Consider the following 18910-nt stretch of genomic DNA (forward strand, 5'->3'; position numbering starts at 1 on the left):
ACCGTGCGTGCTGTTAAGGTACCCTTACCAATTGAAGCGATATCAGGTCGCGGCCGCGCCCCACCGATAGTACACGCCCTGGCTTACAACGGTTCGGGCGTTTCTACACCTCAGTCGAGGAACATTCAGCATTTAACTTTTAGTTCAATTCAACACGGGGCTAACATCGACGTTCCCACCGCGGGATTAAACGTCGCTGTTCCTTTCTCTTCGGTACCCCCTGTTGCGAAGAAAATATATGCATTTTAACAATTTGGCAACATGGTAGGCACATGGGATGCCGTTCGTCGCGACACTGACGTTTTGCTAACGCGACGCTCTCCCCAGCCAGCTTTCTTAGCCATCAATGTCGAGCCTGAGGACAATGTCGACGAGGAGGTCGATACAACTCGGGAACTTCAGGTTTGTGCGTCCGTGCAGTTTGCCGGTCCAGCCGCTCACAGGTGGATCCCACCCAGGTCGACGATTCTTTCAAATTATTCCAGACTGCCCTCAAGCTTCACGCGCAAGGGCCCCGGTTCTTCGACGAAGCCTCCGATGCCTACGATGCGCTATTCGAGTCCGAGATCTTCAAGTACCCCGAGGCAAAGACTGAGTACGAGCGCAACGAGAGGCGGCCAGATGGAACGTTCGTCGTAGAACCCGTGTTTGCGCCCGGCGCCGACGTAGCCCAAGCCGACGTCGACGGAATCGGCTCTCTTCTTCCTCAGGCCTTATATCTGTCATACAAGAATCATGGCCAGTTTGTTGTGGACCGCATCAAACATAGGGTGCGCACGGCACCACACACAGCCGCAAAAGCCGTCTTTAACACCCCAGAAGTCCAGGAGGACGCACACAAAGCCCTGGAGGACTTCAACGCCGCCCTTGACCGCGATCCGTCAGATGCAGAACTATGGCGGAAAACTGCTCGCGTTGCTGCTTTCCTCAAGAGCACTCGCATCAGTCGGTATAGTTTGGAGGCAGCCGTCGAGCTCGACGATGACCCGGCAGTTGTGGAGGTTGAACCGCCGTCTTTGGCTGAGGGCTTTGCTGGAGAGCAGCTTAAAGAACAGCTGGAGGTTTTGGACGACAAAATGGCTTTGACCCACCCCGCAATAGTTCCTTTTCGTGAGAGAGGTTTGCTGCCGCAACTGAAGCGATTCCTGGATCCCATGCCATTCCTCCCTAATCCAACAAAGTCAGTAGCTATCACGAAGGAGCAGTCGGATCCTGTCGCAGCGCCTCGCCTAGTCCTTGACATCTCGAGCTACTCTTGGGCCGAATTGGGCATGGCCTTGGTTCGTTTTGTCGACGAACACGGGTTGTCCGGGCAAGCTGTTCTCATTCAGGGTCCTATTATGGTTTTCGAGAACGACGTCCAAATGGAGATTGATAAACAACTACAGCCCTTGGATTCCTCTCCACCCCGGATCAGGATAGCAGATACTACTACAACGGAAGAAACCTCTGCCGAAAACCCCAAAGATGCTGACTCCATTGTGAAAGAACCAAAGTCGGCGACTGTCGAGGGCGTCACTCCCAGGGACCAGCGTCTCCCAGAGCGGAGCAACTCACTCCCCTCAAGAAAACGCTCACAGTCGGTGGCAGGCTTGGCGGATGCGCAAGATGAAGAAAATGCCGATACTAAGAGAAGCAAGCGAACGAGACGTCGAGATACGGCAGCCGAGGAGGCCATGGATCCTGCTACTCTTCTCGCGACCCAGTTACAGCCTTTTCAGGCTGCTGATCAGAATCTCTTCCAGACCACAAAGAACCTCCTCGAAAACCTAGGGGTGACAGATCGGGTCACTCTTGACAGACTCGCCGAAGTCCTTGATTCATGTGCCTCGGATGACCGGACAGGCAAAATCCAAAACGTATCAACAAGAGATCTGCGTGATGCTATTGTGAAATTTGACGACGACACCGCAAAGGTCCTGCTAGGGGACGGAGAGTCTTTTGCGCCTAGCCTCTCTGGGTTCCTCGAGCACGCAAAGGCCGGTTCTCAGCGAACTGTCGAGCCTCCGGCTTTCGATGACACGCGAAGCGTGCGGAGCTTTGTGGAAAAGTCGAATGCAGGATGGAACACGGTACATGACATTGCATACTTGTATGCAGTGGCTATGGTTCAGAGTTACGAGCACCTCAAGTGGTCCGAGCAGATGAAGACTTCTATGGCCCAAGTTATCAGCCACCTTGATGGAAGCATCTATGAGAGAGTTCTACATGAGCTCGAGGTGTGCCAGACGGGCGGACAGGAGGAGATGCTCAACGACATCATCAGCCTCATCCACATGCTACTCGAGCTTCACCTAGATGTTTACGAGCGCATTACGAATCCTAACAGCGTAGTTGACCAAATCACGAGGATTGAAATGCGAGAGAGGCTCGAGAGATGGCTTCACCTCACCACTAATGTCAGCCGCCGTCACGTACAGAATCCGGACGATTCATTCTCACTTCGTCTTCTCTGGGCTGCAGCCTGTTCTACGACGGTCGCGAAAGACATAGCGCGCGACCACATCCTCACCTGCTGGTACAGCTTACGCGATTACCTTGCCGGGTCCCCTGCTGCCGACATCAGCCTGCCAAATAATACCATCATGTCCGAAATCTCATCGGGTGCTGCAGACCGTGAGATATCCAAGTTGACGACGATGGACTTCTTTTTGGGCCTGTTCCAAGAAGACATGGGAGATCCCGCGTCTGTCATTGAAACTCTGGAGCCCGTTCTGAATCCCGACTCGGTCGCAATCAATCCAGCTGTGCCCGAGACCAACGGGACCAACGGGGACAGCGGCAAGCATAAAACGGTCGGACAACCTATCAAGGAGGTTGCAAGCCAGGGCCTTCAAGACCTCTGGAGGTTTCTGCAGGGAAGCAGCACTGAGCTACGTCTGCTCCTTTGGGCAAGGCTCGGAGAGGCATACGGAAAAATCGAGTACGCCACAAAGCAGTTTTCCTGCCTGCTGCGGAGTATCGAGACAATTGTCGCCGACTTTGAGCGCGACGATTACATCAATACCCCCCCAGAGTCCCGAAAAGGTCTTTTCATGACAATGTTGAAGGCCCTCGACCAACTCGTTATTGACTCGTTGTATCTGGCCTTGAACGACAACAGCTCGTTTGACATCGTCGATGAAGATCACTTGCGGTCTACTCTGTCTGCCCTGGCAAAAGTCAACTGCCTTTTGCACGTGGCGGCAATGTACGAGGACGAGGTTCGTATCGGGATGACCCAGGCCGCTGCGTCTGGGTCAATGTTCACGTCATTCCTCACCAAGCTTCGTGAGATGCAGGTCAGGACATGGTCTCTCCAGTACACGGTACTGAAAGTCGGCGTCAACCAGCACCCGGCAATCTTTTCAAGGCCTGAAAACGACCTTGCCGATTACCTAGCAGCGGTCCATCAGGTGCTGGGCTTGCGGAAATGCTGCAAGTCTTCCAACAAGATCTTCCTCAAAATGATGCGCATTGAGCTTCTTAAGCAGAAGAACATCGAGAACTGGGAGGACTATCTAGGCCAAGTTCTCTATGATCTTCACGGCCTCAAAATCGGGGTTGGAGTCTGGGAGGTCCAGGACCACGGTTGCCCCCCCGAGACATTGAAACAGAAACAGGCCATGGCGCTCGTTGAGAAGATTACCGTCCTTGCGAACAGGATGACAATGAAGGATCTGCTCAAGTCAGACCTAAAGACAACGATCGAGCACATGCAACAAGCCATTGGATCGAGCAAGTCTACTCCTCAGATGATGCTTAACCTCCGCAACTTTACAGAGTACCTGAAGACTGCAATCCACCCCTTGCACCTATATCAAGCCCTCACCGGCAATATCGATCTAGATGCCATCACAATCAACACGCCGGAGAGTGCCCCTGCCAAACAGGGCTGGTTTTTCTTGCAAGGCATGATTGCCCTCACCAAATTCAAGGGAGTAGACCTCAATAGGCGACAGACGCCGGGCGCTACTGACGACCTGCGTATCGGTGCGACATTCTTGCGGCTCCAGCTTCAGTTTACGCCGGATCGGTGGGATGCGTGGTTCCGCCTTGCCGAGTGCTTTGACTACGAATTGGATGAAGCTGTTCTCTGGACTGCCGACAAGATGAACAAGGACCGGGCTGACTTGGTCAAATTTCAGCGGAACTCAATCCACTGCTATACTCTGGCGCTATCGCATTCATATGCATGGGCTTCGGACCCTTTTGCCTTCACGGCCTCGGAAGACGATGCGGATGCACTATTCGACATGTACCACGAGTTTGGCATGCGAATGTATGCATCCAGCCGCGAGCCATTCGCAATGGAACCCTTCAAGCACGAAGACCAGGAGCGGTTCTTCATTGAAACAATGGGTGCTGGAACATACAAGAAGATCTTGCACAACCAAATGTCGGACTACCAAGTCTGGAAGTTCGCAGCCAACCTATTCAAGAAGGCCATGGCGGGCAAGCCAAAAGAGTGGAAGAACCCTTACATGGTAGCAAAATGCCTTTGGAAGATGTACCAAAAGCCATTGGATGCTCTCGACCAGAAGAACCGACTAAGCCGCCCGACGATGCAAACCGTGCTGGATGCTCTCGAGAAAACCGTCGAGGTCGCCTGGGCGTTACCAAAACCACGCCACGGCCAGTATCCCATTCTGGAACCACATTACAAGGTTCTTTCTGTGGTCTACAAGCTCGTTAGGCGCGGCGATCTCACTGCCCAAGAGGGCGCCAAAATCTTACAACGCCAGCCATACGCCCCCGATCACAGCTCGGAAGTCACGATCGGTGATGCTGATGAATGGGAAGCATATGTGATTAGATCATTGCGTTACTTGCGCGACAAGGACAAGTCAAACTGGCAGCATCGTTTTATCATGCGCCATGCCCGCATTCTCTTCGACGAAGCCGATGTCGAGGGCGATGGCGGGGGATACGTCGCCGCCAAAGCCGCTTTCGCAGTTCTGCGCGAGAACATGTTCACCAAGACAATGGTAATGAACGTCTGGAAGTGCGACGCCGAGCGGCCCGGTCGCCACCATGTCTACACCGAACAGTACATACGTTTTGCGGTTCGGCTGCTTGCCGTTATGAACGACCGAACCAACCTCGAAGCGGTGCTGCGCCGGATACGCAAGAAGGGTATTGACTTCTATCATTTCAACGAGCTGTGGCAATCTTGCGTCTTGATATATGTGAAACTCCTCCGCCAGACCTACGATATTCCCTTGACGGAAGAGGAAGCGTTTAAGAGCCTTACCCCAGAGGAGTTCGACGTCCTCGGCGAGAAAATCACCGAGTGGGCCACGAAGACAGAGGCTGAAGGCCACAACGCGCTCAGCGCCATGAGAGAAGCAGTGGAGCTCAAGAAGCTGAATGCCAACCTAATGAAAGCCGGGCCGATTGACGATCTAATTGCGGACTGCTACTCGGCCATCTACCTCGAACTCAAGTCCGAGTTACCTGGATCGGAGGTCGCCCAAATCAAGGACGAGCGCAACCAAGGGCAGGATGAGGGACCACGGACCGATGACAACACAGAGGCCAAGGGCAAGCTTCTGAACGGACTTCTGGGCGCTCACGACCGGGAGTCTACTGTGTTGGGTTCTCTTCGAAGCTGTTCGGAGCAGCCGGAGAAGGCAGACAAGCCCCTCTCATTTACTGGAGAAGCTGCACCACGAGTAGGACGACGAGCCGGTGTCAGGCGTGCGGATATTCTCCGCAAGGCCGAGCAAGCGGTCGCCCGCTCCGCCGAAGGGCCGCCCAAATCTGCTGGCGGCGCCAACGGGGCCAGCACAAAGTCTCGCTCCCGACTCGGCTCTACCTCTAGTGGCAGGAATGGTCATTCTGCTGGAGAAGAGGAGAATGGCGGTAGCGGCAGTGATAGCGATACCGGGGACGGGAACGCTCAGCATCCCGAAGATGAGGATGTAGAGATGAGGGATGCAGACGGTGACGACAGGCATGGCAGTGCCCACGAGAACGGGCACGACGACAATGGCAGCGAGATTTCAAGCCCGCCAAGAAGCGTTCATGATTCGGCAGACGATGAGAGCGACCTTAGCGACGTCCCTGCCGACTACGAGGATGACATACCACCGTCATTGCTATTTCCGAACCTCCGGAAGAGCGTGGAAATGAGCATCGCTGCCGAGACGGCTGCTGACGATAGCTCCAACCAGAGCACTGCCGATGAGGGCGAAGAGGGTGAAGAAGGCGAAGAGGGTGAAGAAGTTGAGGAGGCCGAAGAACTTGAGGAGGATGAAGAAGGCGAAGAGGCCGAAGAGGCCGAAGAAGCCGAAGTTCCTGGTGAGGTCGAGGTGGCTGATAGCGCTGGCGACGACGATGAAGCCGAGATTGAGATCGAGGTTGGGGGCGAGATCAAGGCTGGGAGCGAGATTGAGGCTGACGAAGGTAGCGAAGTCGAAGACGAAGACGACGAAGAGATAGGAGAAGCTGAAGAGGCGGAAGAGGAAGAAGAGGAAGAAGATGGAGAGGAGGGGGAGGAGGCAGAAGAGGTTGACGATGGGGAAGATGAAGAGGGAGAGGATGAGGGTGAAGAGGAAGAAGAACCAGAGCGTCGTCTGGGCTCGCCGATGGAGGACGAAGGTGACACTAGTGCGAGCGAATAGCGGACTTTGCATGAGCTGAGAAATGATTTTACGGCGCAAAAGGGGGTAACCGGTGTCTGTATATCAATATAAACAATGGGCAATCGGTTGGGTGGGACCTAGTAAAGGGCCGGGCAGACTACAGCGTTTGGGGCAAGGCGTTCATTCTGAAGCGTATTTCATCTACTATTAGGTTTTATCGGTATTTCATGAATATAGAGCCGTGGCTGATGTTTCACTCATGTAATCCTGCGCAGCTGTTGTGGTTCCATGTTAAGGCATTGGCACCCTGTCTCGACCGGGTAGGTGAGGTACAATTCGCCTTAGCCGAGTGTTTCGGATTTTCTTGCCCTGCTCTACTAATTATGATATGAGCAACTAGTAAATTGTGTGGGGGTTGTGAGGATTCAATCTTCCGGTAGTTCGCACAGATGATGGAATGGGGTGCGTCAATGAGCTTAGTCACCATTTGCCTCACTAGTATCCCTGTCAGGCTGGCCGGCCCCAAGGGACCCAAGCTCCAGTCCCATGCTCTTTAGGTTGCTTGGATCACTGCCCCGCCTCGGCCGCCCCACCTTGGGCCTGACCCCTCCACCTGCTGCGGCCTTGGATATGGCAGGTGGAAGGCTGCCATATTGCAGCCATCTTTCCCTAGAAACTCTTGCCTCGGCTTTCCTTTTCCCCAGTTAACTCTCGACCACCTAAAGATTTGGAATCTTCTAGGGGGATTGAATTTTTTTCTTTTCACATTCTAATTATTACCCCAACGTTGTGTCGTCACCCCATCCCCAAAGTTCAGGTATCCGAGCTCGAGGAAGGCAGACAAACTGGCTGGAGCTTCCCAACACCATCTTCACCGAGCTACCTACGCGTCGAACCCTTCCGCTACACAACATCTGACAGCCTAGAAAGGAAAGTACCATCGTGGTAAGAGCAACCCCAGGTGGTACGAAAAGTCACATAAATACTTCAAAATGGCGTCGCAAAAACGCATTGCCAAGGTAAGCAAGCAAGCCTTCCCAGCCACCAATACTCAGCCTCCCCCAAGGTTCTCTCTCTCTTGGCGTTATTTCTTGCAGCCTTCTAATCGTTGCCATGTGTCTTGTTTCCGAAACAAACAGGAACTGAACGAGTGCATGAGCAGCCCGCCCGAGGGCATGACGGTGGAGCTGGCGGACGACGAGGACGTGCACAAGTGGCACGTCACGCTGGCGGGGCCGCCGGGCAGCGTGTACTCGGAGGGCAAGTTTGGGGTCGTGGTGTCGCTGCCGAGCGAGTACCCGTTCAAGCCGCCGACGGTGACCTTCGCGACGCGCATCTACCACCCCAACGTGACCAACGACACCCTGGGCAACATCTGCCTGGCGGCGCTCAAGCCCGAGGCCTGGAAGCCCGCGACCAAGCTGCGCGCCGTGCTCGAGGCGGTGCGCTCGCTGCTCGTCGAGCCCCAGCCCGACGACCCGCTCGAAGGCCGCATCGCCGACGAGTACCGCAACGACCGCGGCGAGTTCGAAAAGAACGTCCGCGCCTACATCCAGCGCTATGCCAAGGGCGCCGCCAAGTTCGATGCCGCTCCCCCCACCGCCGCCGCCGGTGCGCCCGGCAACTCGAATGAGTAGCGCAGACAGGTCTACATACATGCAGCCAGCTGCAGAGGGCGATTTCAGAAAGAAGAAGAAAAATGTCATAAATTAATGTAGCATCATGCTACGCGCACAGATGGCCAGGCCCGGCCAGACATACGAGAAAGCTGGAGTGAGCAGTGGTGGGGAACAGGAACAGGAACGGGAACGGGAACGTGAACGGGGATGGGAATGGGAAAGGGCGTTTATGCCCAAGAGTGGCTGGGCTCTTTCACACACACATTTTGGAGCGAAACATGGAGTTTACTTTTTTCATGCACACATCATTCTTGTCTCATAGTTGATTCCGGGGACGCATCGGCTAGCACTAGGTTTTTTTTTCCCTCCCACCTCGCCATCTTCGACTGATAAATACTACCTAGGTATATCGTAGGTCAAAGACGCGACTAGTATCGATTGAGCGGTATTCTGAACGTGCGAGATGGCCTTTAAGGTGAGGTATCGTATGACGACATGTTCTACGGTGATATATAATGTCATTTGCAAAAGACTTCGAACAGCAATAAAGTGGGAGTTCCGGAGTCTTCAATATGTTTGTCTTCTCCGTCCAAGATCTAAAGATGCTTCAGAGCACATGTATCTATGGGTTTTATTGTCGGCCGAAATGCAAATAAAGGTAAATAGGGTATATATCGTTGCTAACTAGGTCATCTAGCATAACCGCCATATCTAGGATGTATTTCCCCTGCCGCCCTCTTGTCTATACTTGATATATATGACCTTGGCCAACTCCCTAATTTTGCTTTCCAACTCCCACACTATCTTTTCGCCAACCATCTCTGGCTTGACGAGAGCCTATATCTGTCATGTGAACCCCCTCCCGCTGTCCACCGTAATGCTGGTTTCCCTCGCAATGCGCTGATAACTCCCAAGAACAAAAGAAAAGAAAGAAAGAACCCCCCCCGTAGATACATTGATGTTACATGCAATATACATCCAAACCGTCCCTGTTTTGGTGAGCTGCGGTCATAACAATATCATGAAGAAAGAAACAGGACCGGACCCCTGTGTGGCCAGTACTCTCTTATAGCAAATGCAAGAGGTAATCAATGTCGTGAAAAGAAATACTGAGATGCCTGACATGGCGCGGGAAAAGGAGCTTCGCCATCTGCTTGGTTCATGGCACTAGAGTAAAGGTTGAGACGGGCCGAGGCTTGCTCTACATGACCTCGGCTGCCCTGGCTTGCTCGCGGTCCTTCTTTCGACCGAACAGCGTTCCCTTACGACGGACTTCGAGAGCTTCCATGTCGGTAGCGAGGTCCAGCCCAGCAGCGGCGGTGGTTCCCGACCTCGAACCATTGCCGGTAGACTCCTGGTCTGCTTTCCATTTCCGAATGCCGGCACGCCGCTCTTCCCGTTTCTCTTCGACGACCTCCTGGCTCAGATGGCCGATTCCGTTGCGCCGCTTGTAGCAAGCCTCCATGAGCGCATTGCAGTCAATCAGCCGTCGTGGGAACGTTTGCACAACGCCGAACATCTCCATAGGGTCGGCGACAGCCTTAATCTCGGGCTCGGCCAGCTTGAAGATGGTTAGAGCAATCCGGAACAATGTGCGAGAACCCTCGTAAAAGAAGACATCCCACACACGCAAGACAGTCTCGGTGGGCAAGGTTCCAATAAAACATGACATGAACCAAGCTGTCATGCAAAGCGTGATTGGCGGCAAGCGGTTGGGGTCGTTGGCGCTGGGGTCAGATTTGGTTCCGCCGTCTTTCCGGCGCCTTCCCTTGCTCTTTTTGCTTGAACCTCCCTCGATCTCGTCGCCGCCAATTTGCTTCCACACTCCGGGCAGAGAGTCTTTTAACGCAAGCATCAGCACGCCCAGGTCAACCTTGGAGCCCTCCAAGCTCATCTCGTGAGTTCCTGGAAGATAAACGCGCGTGATGACGTTAAGAAGCCAGAAAGACTGCTCTTCGGTCTCGATAAAGAGAAGGAGCATGCCGGCAATGAAATTCAGCGACTGGCAATACCCGATACGTGGGTTGTAGAGGGCAAAGGCGTTGAGAACACGACGCAACGATGTGATCATCTCAGGTTCGGAAGCCGCCTCGGACGGCTCTGCGTCCGCGCCCTGGCTTGCGTTTGCCGGCCGCGCTGGATGCTGTGGTCTGAATCGTACATTATCGGGGAACGTACGGTACAAATCCTTTTCGATGTCTTCTATGATGAGGGGCTTCACCTCACTGGTCTGGCCAGGGATTCTGCCAGAGCCAGTCGGGTCCAACGCAGCTCGCTTTACCAGTTCGTCGTAGACACCTCGGTGTTTAGCCATAATGGCTGGCCCGCCGGCGTAGTAAAACCACGCGGCGCCCCGCCAGTCAGGCGGTATGCCCTTTCGTACAAAACGTTTCGTCCTTGCGCTTCGCGGAGGAAACCTGTTCGGCTGGCCCGTCATGAGAGAGTTTTCTTTCAGAAGCGCAATCCACTTCTTGCGGCGGCGAGACAAGTACTCGGTGTATGAAGCGTCCCAGGCATCGAATTGCTGTTGGGTGACATTAACACTTGCCTTCCGAAACCCGTAGCGATCACGGCTGTCTGGGTCCTCTGGAGGCTCGGGCACAGTCTGTGGATTTGGCGAAGGGGTGGCCGCGCGAGGGTGTATGTTGATCACGCCATTCGGCGCTGCTAAAGGCGCCTTGCGGATTGCAACCTGCGGCGCAGCTTGGTCGCCATCACCATCACCGTCCAGCATCTTGGCCGAATCGTGCTTCCCAGACTCTGTTGTTGTGTCCGAGCCCTTTCTCCTTGCCATATGCTCGGAAGCTAGCCCGAGCCCCATATTTTTCGGTAAGGAACTAGGCAAAAGCGATTTTCTAAAATTGTTTACTGACTCTCGCTTTGTCGAGCGCGTAGATTCGGGGATAGCAAGCGCTCCAATGATTGGTAGTTCATCGTTCATTGCTTCGAGCATCTGGTCTCGCACCCGGCTCGTTTCCGAACGGATGCTCGGGGGTCGGGAGTTATCCGGTCCAGCGGGTCCAGCCTCTGTATCGAGATCAAAAACATCATCCGCCTCGTCCGCAAACCTCATACTTCGGCGAATACTCTCGATGTCGGAATCGTTGAAGCCCCTCTCGTACATGCCCATCACGTCTTCTAGACTGGGTCCGTCGTCTACCACCGAATCAGGCCTCCAGTTGGTCCCCGCATAGCCGTTGATAATGGAATGCTCCGTGATACTGCTGGCCTTGGTCAGGACGCTGCTCCTCTCTGTTCCAGCGGCGGTGAACAGGGTGCCTTGTGCGGTCGAGGTTGTTAACTGCGACCGAAAGCTTGACCGAAGCTCGTCACCTGCGGCCAACCAAGGCGGGACCTCGCGAGTGCTCGGCTGCGGGCCGTTATTGTTGTAGGTTAGAGAGGGTCTGGGTGGGACGCCTGATTGGGGATTCGGACGCCTCAACGACCCCGTTCTCGACTGCACGCCTAGGTGATCGTTGGAGGGACGATGAGGATTCGAGGAATACGTGCTCGATGACTTGGACGAAGAACCAGAGAGCCCCCGAGACCGGGGCCAAAGGCTGTTGTAGTATGGCGATACCTGGCTGATTGGCGGTTGGTCGGAGAGGGGATCTAGTTGTAGACCTACACCATTTGTAGGCGCCTGCCGCGAGTAGGAGGGATCGGACCTCTGTGACCTCATGCTTGGTTTCCGGGGACGAGAGAAGTTCTCGACAATCATAGGGCCTTCCGGCGTCGTCGTTGTTTGCCGGTATTCAAAAAAGGCTGAGTCGCTGTTTGCGGCGGGGGAAATAGGGGTGGCTGTCTGGCCTAGCGCATCATGGGGCCGCCCAAGCAACGGGAACTCGCGCGTATTGGATGTCGAAGGGTCGAACTCGGGCGCCTCGGGAATGAATAGGTTCGACGAAAGCGCGGTGAAAGCAGGCCGCACGGCTACCCTTGGTGTTGGGGTGGACTCGGCCCTTGTCCTCTGCGAAGGTTGTGGTGTGTGAAACTGTGATGCACTAGGAGAACTGGGATTAGATGCGAAAACCCAAGCCGGTCTGTTGGAAAGCGAGTCCCAGCGAGGAGATATCGGCGTGTCGGGGAAGGTAGGTATATCAGAAATGATTTCACGACCATGTTTTGACGAGCTCGAGGGTCGCAACGTCGAATTGGGGTCGGGGGGGGCAATCTCGACGTCGATATCGTAAAAGTCGGCGTGGTCTTGGCGGGACGGTTCTGCGGTAGCGGCCTCGTCGTGTTTCGGCCAGGGTCTAGGCGCGGCCCGCTCGCGTCTCGCATGCGGGCTGGCGGTCGCAGGCAAGCCGATTTCGCGATTCATGGTGCTGGGCTCTGTGGGCTGGCGCCTAACCGCAGGACTGGCCACAGCGCCAGCGTGGTCGTCGTCGTCTGGGGAAAGGCCAGACATGACGGCGGCCGTTGCTAGGAAAGGCGCACTCACAGAAGGTATTGGAGACGCTGGCGACCGGGAGGTGAAAAGATTGTCATCGGGAGCCGCACTGCTTCATTGTTATTAAATTTTTGGCTGGTGCGCCCTGTTATTACCGCACAAATGAGTACCTACAGCAGGAGCTGGCGCCAGCGGACCCTAAATGGAGTCGCTTGCTGGGGGGGAATTAGCTGCCGGGATTGACGATGAAAGATCCCAGTCCACGCTGGGCGCTGTGGGCGCTGTGGGCGCTCTGGGCGCGCATGCGGATTTTTGCAGGGAGAAGATCCCGGCGACTTGCCAACCTCACCTGCCACGCTCCCCAAGAAACCGGGAAGGCACCCTGACAGTCTCGTGGGCACCCACTGTATTAAATGAGGATTGCCGATGTATCCAAGGGCATCATCATCATGAGTCTCTTTTGCAAACAAGTCGCGTTGTCTGTTGTTTTAGGCCGAGTAAGCAACGAGTTCCCTACAATGCAGGCGTGAGATGCAAACGCTCGGATGCGGGTCCGATCCCACGCCAAACGTGCAATAAGGATGTGCTGCAAGAGCGCGAACCTGTGTCTGTCTGTGAGGGGCAGGCGAGAATGCGTTGACGCGGCCCGTTCAGAAGATTTGGCGCCCCCCAAATAGCTTTGGGCGGCCTCGCCTCGACTTCTTTTCCTGGTACAGCCTGGAATACCTAGTTCACCAGGAAGACGGAAGGCGCTTCCAGGTTGTTTCCGGGGCATAGAAACTCGGGCGTGGAGCAATGGGGTAGGGTAGACAAGTTCCAAAACGTTATGATAACTGCTGTCGACGCAAGGGCAGAGCAGATGTGTACAATATCTCATTCCTGCCAAGGTTGGGCACGGGAGAAAAGCGATTAGGATTGAAGAGCGGCACAGAAGGCCCGGCGTGGTAGTCTTCCCATAACCTGAGATTCCCAATTCCCACGGGCTGATTTATTTTGTGGAATGGACCGACAGGCCACAACCTCCATCCTGCCTCTGGGTTGCAGGACACCATTTGCTCCTTGCGTCGTGTGACAATCAGGAAGGGACCAAGGGTGAAAAACTTCTACCAATATCCCGCATTTTTCCTCCGAGCGTCGAGAAGTAAGCTTGCTACCTCTCGGTAAGGTGCCGACAACCTGCAGTATTGGATAAGAAGGCTTTAGCTGTAAAGGAGGATAATAGGGGAACGATGAGCATGATCGAAACGTCTGGTTCCCAGTGTTCCTTTCATTCAACTATAACAACGTGATCTTGAAACTTTATGTCGTTGGGCAGGCACATCCGACGTTTTGAGGACGACGGGAGCTGACAAGGACCCGTCCGTCCGTACCTGAGGTATCCTCTCATCTTGGGTTTCAAGGCGCTCATTGGGTAATCCGTAGCCCTGACAGGAAACCCTCCGCTCCTGCCCCTGGCAAAGCGAGCCCGGTGCAATGGGAGAGCCCCGCGTCGGCATGTGCGCTAGAAGCACGAACCACCGCGGCGAGCTTCCGGAATCTTTTGGTGCCTGCCTGGATTAGGTTATTCCGGTCCCGATTAGGTAAAGTAATGGGCCTTTCTGTGCGCTCCGCAGACTCTGAGCAAAAGCCAATGCAATATTCTCACGCCCCGGATGGTTCGCAATGCGTGAGCTAAGGTACGAAGCCAATAATTGACGGTCGCCGGCACGGTTCAAAATGAAAATTTACGACAATCTTGAGCCTACAATGTCGACTTGGACAATAGCCGGGCACTTTGCACGCGCGTAACAACTACAGTTAGTCCACCCTGACATTTTGCGCACTGGGCCCCACCAATTGCGGATGACTGCCTTTGGATATGGCCTGTCGCCTTTCCAATTGTCGAGTCTCAACGCCCACGTCTAAAGGTCCAGTGTAGGTATTCGCCACCAATGCATTCATCATTGCTTCTATCATTGCTTCTTTTGATTTGGGATTTTTTGTCTTCCTCCAATTCACCACTTCTTATAATTTCAGGCATAACTAAACATCTCAGCTTCTAGGAGTATGGGAACTTTTGCTCCGTACGACAACCCGTTCCGTTGTGTCAGACCCGGCTCATCTCAGATCATCTGTTCTACGGGGAACCTGCGACGCAGCAATTTCGACGCGTCAAACGCGACAATCGCGTTGGCAACGCGGTGGCTGCGGGGACAGCGGGGAAGGCTCGCACATCATTGTGTGCGCCGGTCACGCATCTTACATATGTTGCCGACAGGGCGATTTCGGTACAGGAGCAGGAGCAGCCGCCATGAGATAAGCCCAGGCCAAGGAATTCATTCCCTCAGCTTTGGAGTGGTCTGAAGACGAGGCTCATTTCTCGCACCGCCTGCTGCCATAGATAGCCACGAAATCCTGAAATGCACAGCGCAAAGCTCGCCCAAGTTCTTCCCAAGACCAAGGGCCTTCGAGGCCAATGAAACTGGAGTCCCAAGACCAACCACCAAAAGCCTCTGTCTTGGGGTAGTGGATCCAGTCAACCAGTTTCTCCCAACAGACACTTTGGCCGGCCAATTCACGTGATGTTTGGTACTCGTCAGGGCTTTTTTTTTTTTAGCTTTGACGAGTAGTCGACGTTCCCTCGGCTTTAGAACTCACGGCGACCTTCTTTTCTGCGGGAGAGAGGCGATGGAGCGGTTCGGAAAAACGAAATGCAGACTATGCAACTGGAACGTTATGGCCCATCTGCACCAGCGGATTGCACCGTACCTTCAGGGGGTCGTGTTTCCTCACAGAAAGGTCCGAGCTCCCTCATCGGCCCTCGGAGGACGGCACCTGTTGAGCTCTCTCCCATTTTGGCCTAAAAATACACCCCCAACCTTACCTCCGCAGGCACAGAGTTACACGTACATTAGTGTGTACATGCTCTGTACCTCAGCAAAGCCAGGAAGTGATCCGAGTTCCGCCTCACCCCTCTGCCCACAGCCAACTCGCAACCTACACTACGCTGCAGCAGTGCAGAGTGCAGACAGGTTGGCACTGGGCACTGGCACTGGCAGCCACCAACCCGCCGCAGGAACCCCTGCAGGCCTTTTCCTGCCTGCCTGCCTCTCTCTCTCAGTCTCTCCTTCCTCCTCTGTTCCCCAATCCCCACCCAAATGTCGAGATACACAAGGCGGCGAGCTTGCCTGAGGTGTCCACTTCCCCAAGTCTGGCGTAATCAACTAGCCTAGCTCCCCTGCTCCCGCACCATGGAGCTGAAGCTCCCCCCCCCTCTCCACCTCAGTGACCTCTCCTCTCTACCGCCGCCCACCTTCTGGTCCGCGATTCCCCCCTCCGCACCCCTTCGACCTTGCCCCTTCCCCTCTGTGCCCTCGAGAGGTACGTACCTCCCGCTGAAGCTCCCAGCCTTTGCTCGCCCACCACCCCCCGAAACCCCCTTCCACACAGCCTTTCCTCCCTTTCTTCCTCTTTCCTCGCCGGCCTCGCCCCTTCTCTCTGCCATCTAAACCCGCCCTCTGGTGTTCCGATCACCTTCCCTGTTGCCAATTGATATCACCCAAACCACCTTCCACAATGACGGGACGCAAGAGAAAGCAGGAGGAGGAAGACGAGCTTGTCTCCCTACCCAGTGACGAGGAGGAAGAGGAAGAGTAAGTTGCTCTCTAGCTGTCGCACACTTCATCCGATACCGTCGCCCATGTCGGGGCTATTAGGCGACTGCAACGAGATACGGGACTCGGCTCAACAGTATCGGCGCAAGCCGGCGCATGTATAATACACCCATATCGTTGAACCCCGACTCGTCCCGTATCTCGGAGCACTCGCTCCGGCCGCGTTGCCGGGCTGTCGGTGACGCACTCGGCGTCATCAGGACGCCTCTAGACTTCTTGACGTCGATAATCCAGATTTCTGACCTGACTTGGCAGCTATGTCGAAGATGATGAAGACGATGAAGAACTGGACGATGAAGAGGACGAGGACTTCGACGAAGAGGAAGATGGCGCTGGAGAGGGCGCTGAGGAAGAGAACGGCGTCACAGGTAAGCTATGGACCGTGGGTCTCCGCCGGTAACTGCTGTGCACTCTGCATCTAGAGGGCTAGATCCAGCAGCAGACCATCCATCCGGCGAATCCCGGCTCACCGGCCGGACCGTCCTTGGCTCCTTATCGGAAGTGGCAAAGGCTGACGAATGGTTTCAGACAAAGCTCCCCCCAAGAAGAAGCTAAAGACGGCACCCGCTGCTTCGGGTGCCGTGCCGCACAAGAACGGCAAGGTTGTAGAGAACGGTGACGAAGAAGATGAAGAGGGTGAGGGCGAGGAAGAGGATGAGTTTGACGAGGAGGAAGATGGAGACGACGCACCCGAGGATGAGGAAGAGGACGACGAGGATGACGTCGCTGATGAACTCCCTGCCAAGGCCGTCAAGATCTCTGCGGGACCCGCCGAAGTCGAGGGTGACGACGAGGGCCTTGCCGTCGGCGATGATGACGACGAAGAGGATTGATTGATGCGAAAACGCTTGGCAGCATCGTAATCCCTTCCTTTCATCCGATCACAGTTCTTGCCCCTGCTTCATCATTCCCAAAAGACACATCCCGGGGACCCTTTGTCGGACATTTTTCTAGTCGTGATAGCCTCTAATTGCTGTTGGGGGAGGACGGCGTGCGCGCTCGAATGTTTCCAATATCTAGAAAGCATAAAGAAATGCAGGGCTTTTCGGATACCGATATGAGGGTGAGAGAAATTAATAGACATATCTTCTGGTCGCATCGCGTTTCCTCGGGTTCTAGTGTTTATTAGACTTGGGCCGGTCGCGCATCCGCCATACACCAAGTACAAGACCAATGTAGATACCTCTTATCAATGGTGGTTTGTGCGACCGGGTGGCTATTCGGTCGCACCGCCGCCATATTCGATATTCGGGCGAGACATGAAAGTCAGTATTCCATTTTCGAAAACTTGTGCGGCGCCCCTTTTCTTATTACTTCTCCGGCCAGCAGCTAGCTTTCTGCATGCCTGATAGGCGCTGCGAGGGGAGCCCAATCCCGACATGTCACGCTGCCAGTTCAGTAGCCCAAATCCCTTTTGGGCCGACTCTATTGTGTTTTTTGGTCATTCGGACTCTCCAATCGCGCCAATACCTACCTACCTACCTTAGTTGCTGTGCGTACATACCTCCCCAGAGTGATGCGGGCCCGTTTGGGCGGCCCAGCCGATTGGGGGGGGGGGGGGGTCGCTGCGACGTGGCCTGCCTTTGCTTGCAAGCGCCGCTGGTGCTGCCGCTGCACACAGAGGTCACTTTTGTCAGTCTGTCTGTCTGTCTGCAGGTCGAAGGGGCCGCCCGGAAGTGCCCGCGCGGCAACGGTCTCTAGCCGATTATTGGTACTGATTTTCGGCGAGTGAGTAAAGTAAGTAATATGGGGAATAGCTGCAACAGTTTAAGTTGAACGGGTTTTTTTTTTCTTTATCATCAGGAAAGATTAATTAGTGGACCTTTTGTTTGTCTCTGGTGGAAAGGTTCCATGCCATCAGAACTGGCGGTTCTCGTTCCCGTTTCCCAGCTGCCGCGGGCATGCTGCTTTGAGTCCGCACGATTTGTTTTCCGAAGAATAACGGTTAGGCGTTGTGGCATTGCGGAAGACGCCTGGTCCTGGTTTCTTGCTCTGGAGCAGTTGAGAGCGTAGCTGCCCGGTATTGAAGCTGAAGCCCAGGGCTTCTTCTTCCAGGCTGTCGGGATGCACGATAATGGGCTCATGGTGTCATAGGTACTTTGCCGGAGAGGATTCGGCCTCTCTGGGACCGTGGCTGGGAAGCAGGCCACGGAAATACTCAAATTGAAAGGGTGTCAACTTCCCTAGTTTCTTGTTTTGCGCGTATGTAAACTCTGCATATTTGGATTTAGGACGACGTTTGTTACAGACTGTCCCAATATCTCCTCGTGGCTTCTTCGGTTAGTTGGTAGGAGTATAGCATCTTCATCGACATGGCTTAAAATAAACTTAGGTTCCTTGCCGACTCTCGCAGCCGACCAACGTTGTACCAACCAGCTTCGAAGTGCTGATATCAACAAATTATTGTTCATTTTTGCCACTGTTGTCTTGTAGTGGTGTTGCTTTTATGTAAGCCACCGGCTCCCAAGACGCGGCATCAACTTGAGTTTCGAGCCATGATCTGACATTGAGGCCAGCGGCGGCGGTACGCATACTCGCGGTCTCTTGTCGCCCTTCTCTCTGCCATTTCCTACCAGCCGGCCACCGTTAACACCAGCCCTGCGGAACTCTAACTTACCTAGACGCTGGGGCGCCTTTTGAGTTATCCCATGGCGAGAACTCCTAGGCAGCCTGTCTTTT

General features: G+C 54.6%; 4 protein-coding genes across 4 annotated transcripts; 3 read left to right on the forward strand and 1 right to left on the reverse strand.

Annotated features, from left to right (window-relative positions):
• Positions 1-87: 87 nt before the first annotated feature.
• Positions 88-7013, forward strand: B0T26DRAFT_699914 (uncharacterized protein). Its single transcript, XM_060441501.1, has 3 exons — positions 88-264; positions 328-402; positions 459-7013. Exons 1-3 carry the CDS (start codon positions 262-264, stop codon positions 6603-6605), a joined length of 6225 nt encoding a protein of 2074 aa, XP_060297571.1. The 5' UTR covers positions 88-261; the 3' UTR covers positions 6606-7013.
• A 108-nt stretch (positions 7014-7121) lies between these two features.
• On the forward strand, positions 7122-8689 carry B0T26DRAFT_849790 (ubiquitin-conjugating enzyme). Its single transcript, XM_060447626.1, has 2 exons — positions 7122-7585; positions 7706-8689. Exons 1-2 carry the CDS (start codon positions 7559-7561, stop codon positions 8201-8203), a joined length of 525 nt encoding a protein of 174 aa, XP_060297572.1. The 5' UTR covers positions 7122-7558; the 3' UTR covers positions 8204-8689.
• A 574-nt stretch (positions 8690-9263) lies between these two features.
• On the reverse strand, positions 9264-13650 carry B0T26DRAFT_189743 (uncharacterized protein). The gene is made up of 3 exons (XM_060433670.1): positions 13181-13650; positions 12753-13058; positions 9264-12690 (listed from the first exon to the last, which is right to left on the reverse strand). Exons 1-3 carry the CDS (start codon positions 13453-13455, stop codon positions 9387-9389), a joined length of 3885 nt encoding a protein of 1294 aa, XP_060297573.1. The 5' UTR covers positions 13456-13650; the 3' UTR covers positions 9264-9386.
• A 2483-nt stretch (positions 13651-16133) lies between these two features.
• B0T26DRAFT_749149 (uncharacterized protein) lies at positions 16134-17064 on the forward strand (the record flags this gene model as incomplete). Its single annotated transcript, XM_060445061.1, has 4 exons — positions 16134-16210; positions 16309-16452; positions 16487-16599; positions 16760-17064. The coding sequence occupies 4 exons, from the start codon at positions 16134-16136 to the stop codon at positions 17062-17064; spliced, it is 639 nt and encodes a 212-aa protein (XP_060297574.1).
• Between the last annotated feature and the right edge of the window lie 1846 nt (positions 17065-18910).

Source organism: Lasiosphaeria miniovina (genome assembly GCF_030549165.1).
Source record: "Lasiosphaeria miniovina strain SMH2392-1A chromosome Unknown B0T26scaffold_3, whole genome shotgun sequence".
NCBI lineage: Eukaryota > Fungi > Ascomycota > Sordariomycetes > Sordariales > Lasiosphaeriaceae > Lasiosphaeria > Lasiosphaeria miniovina.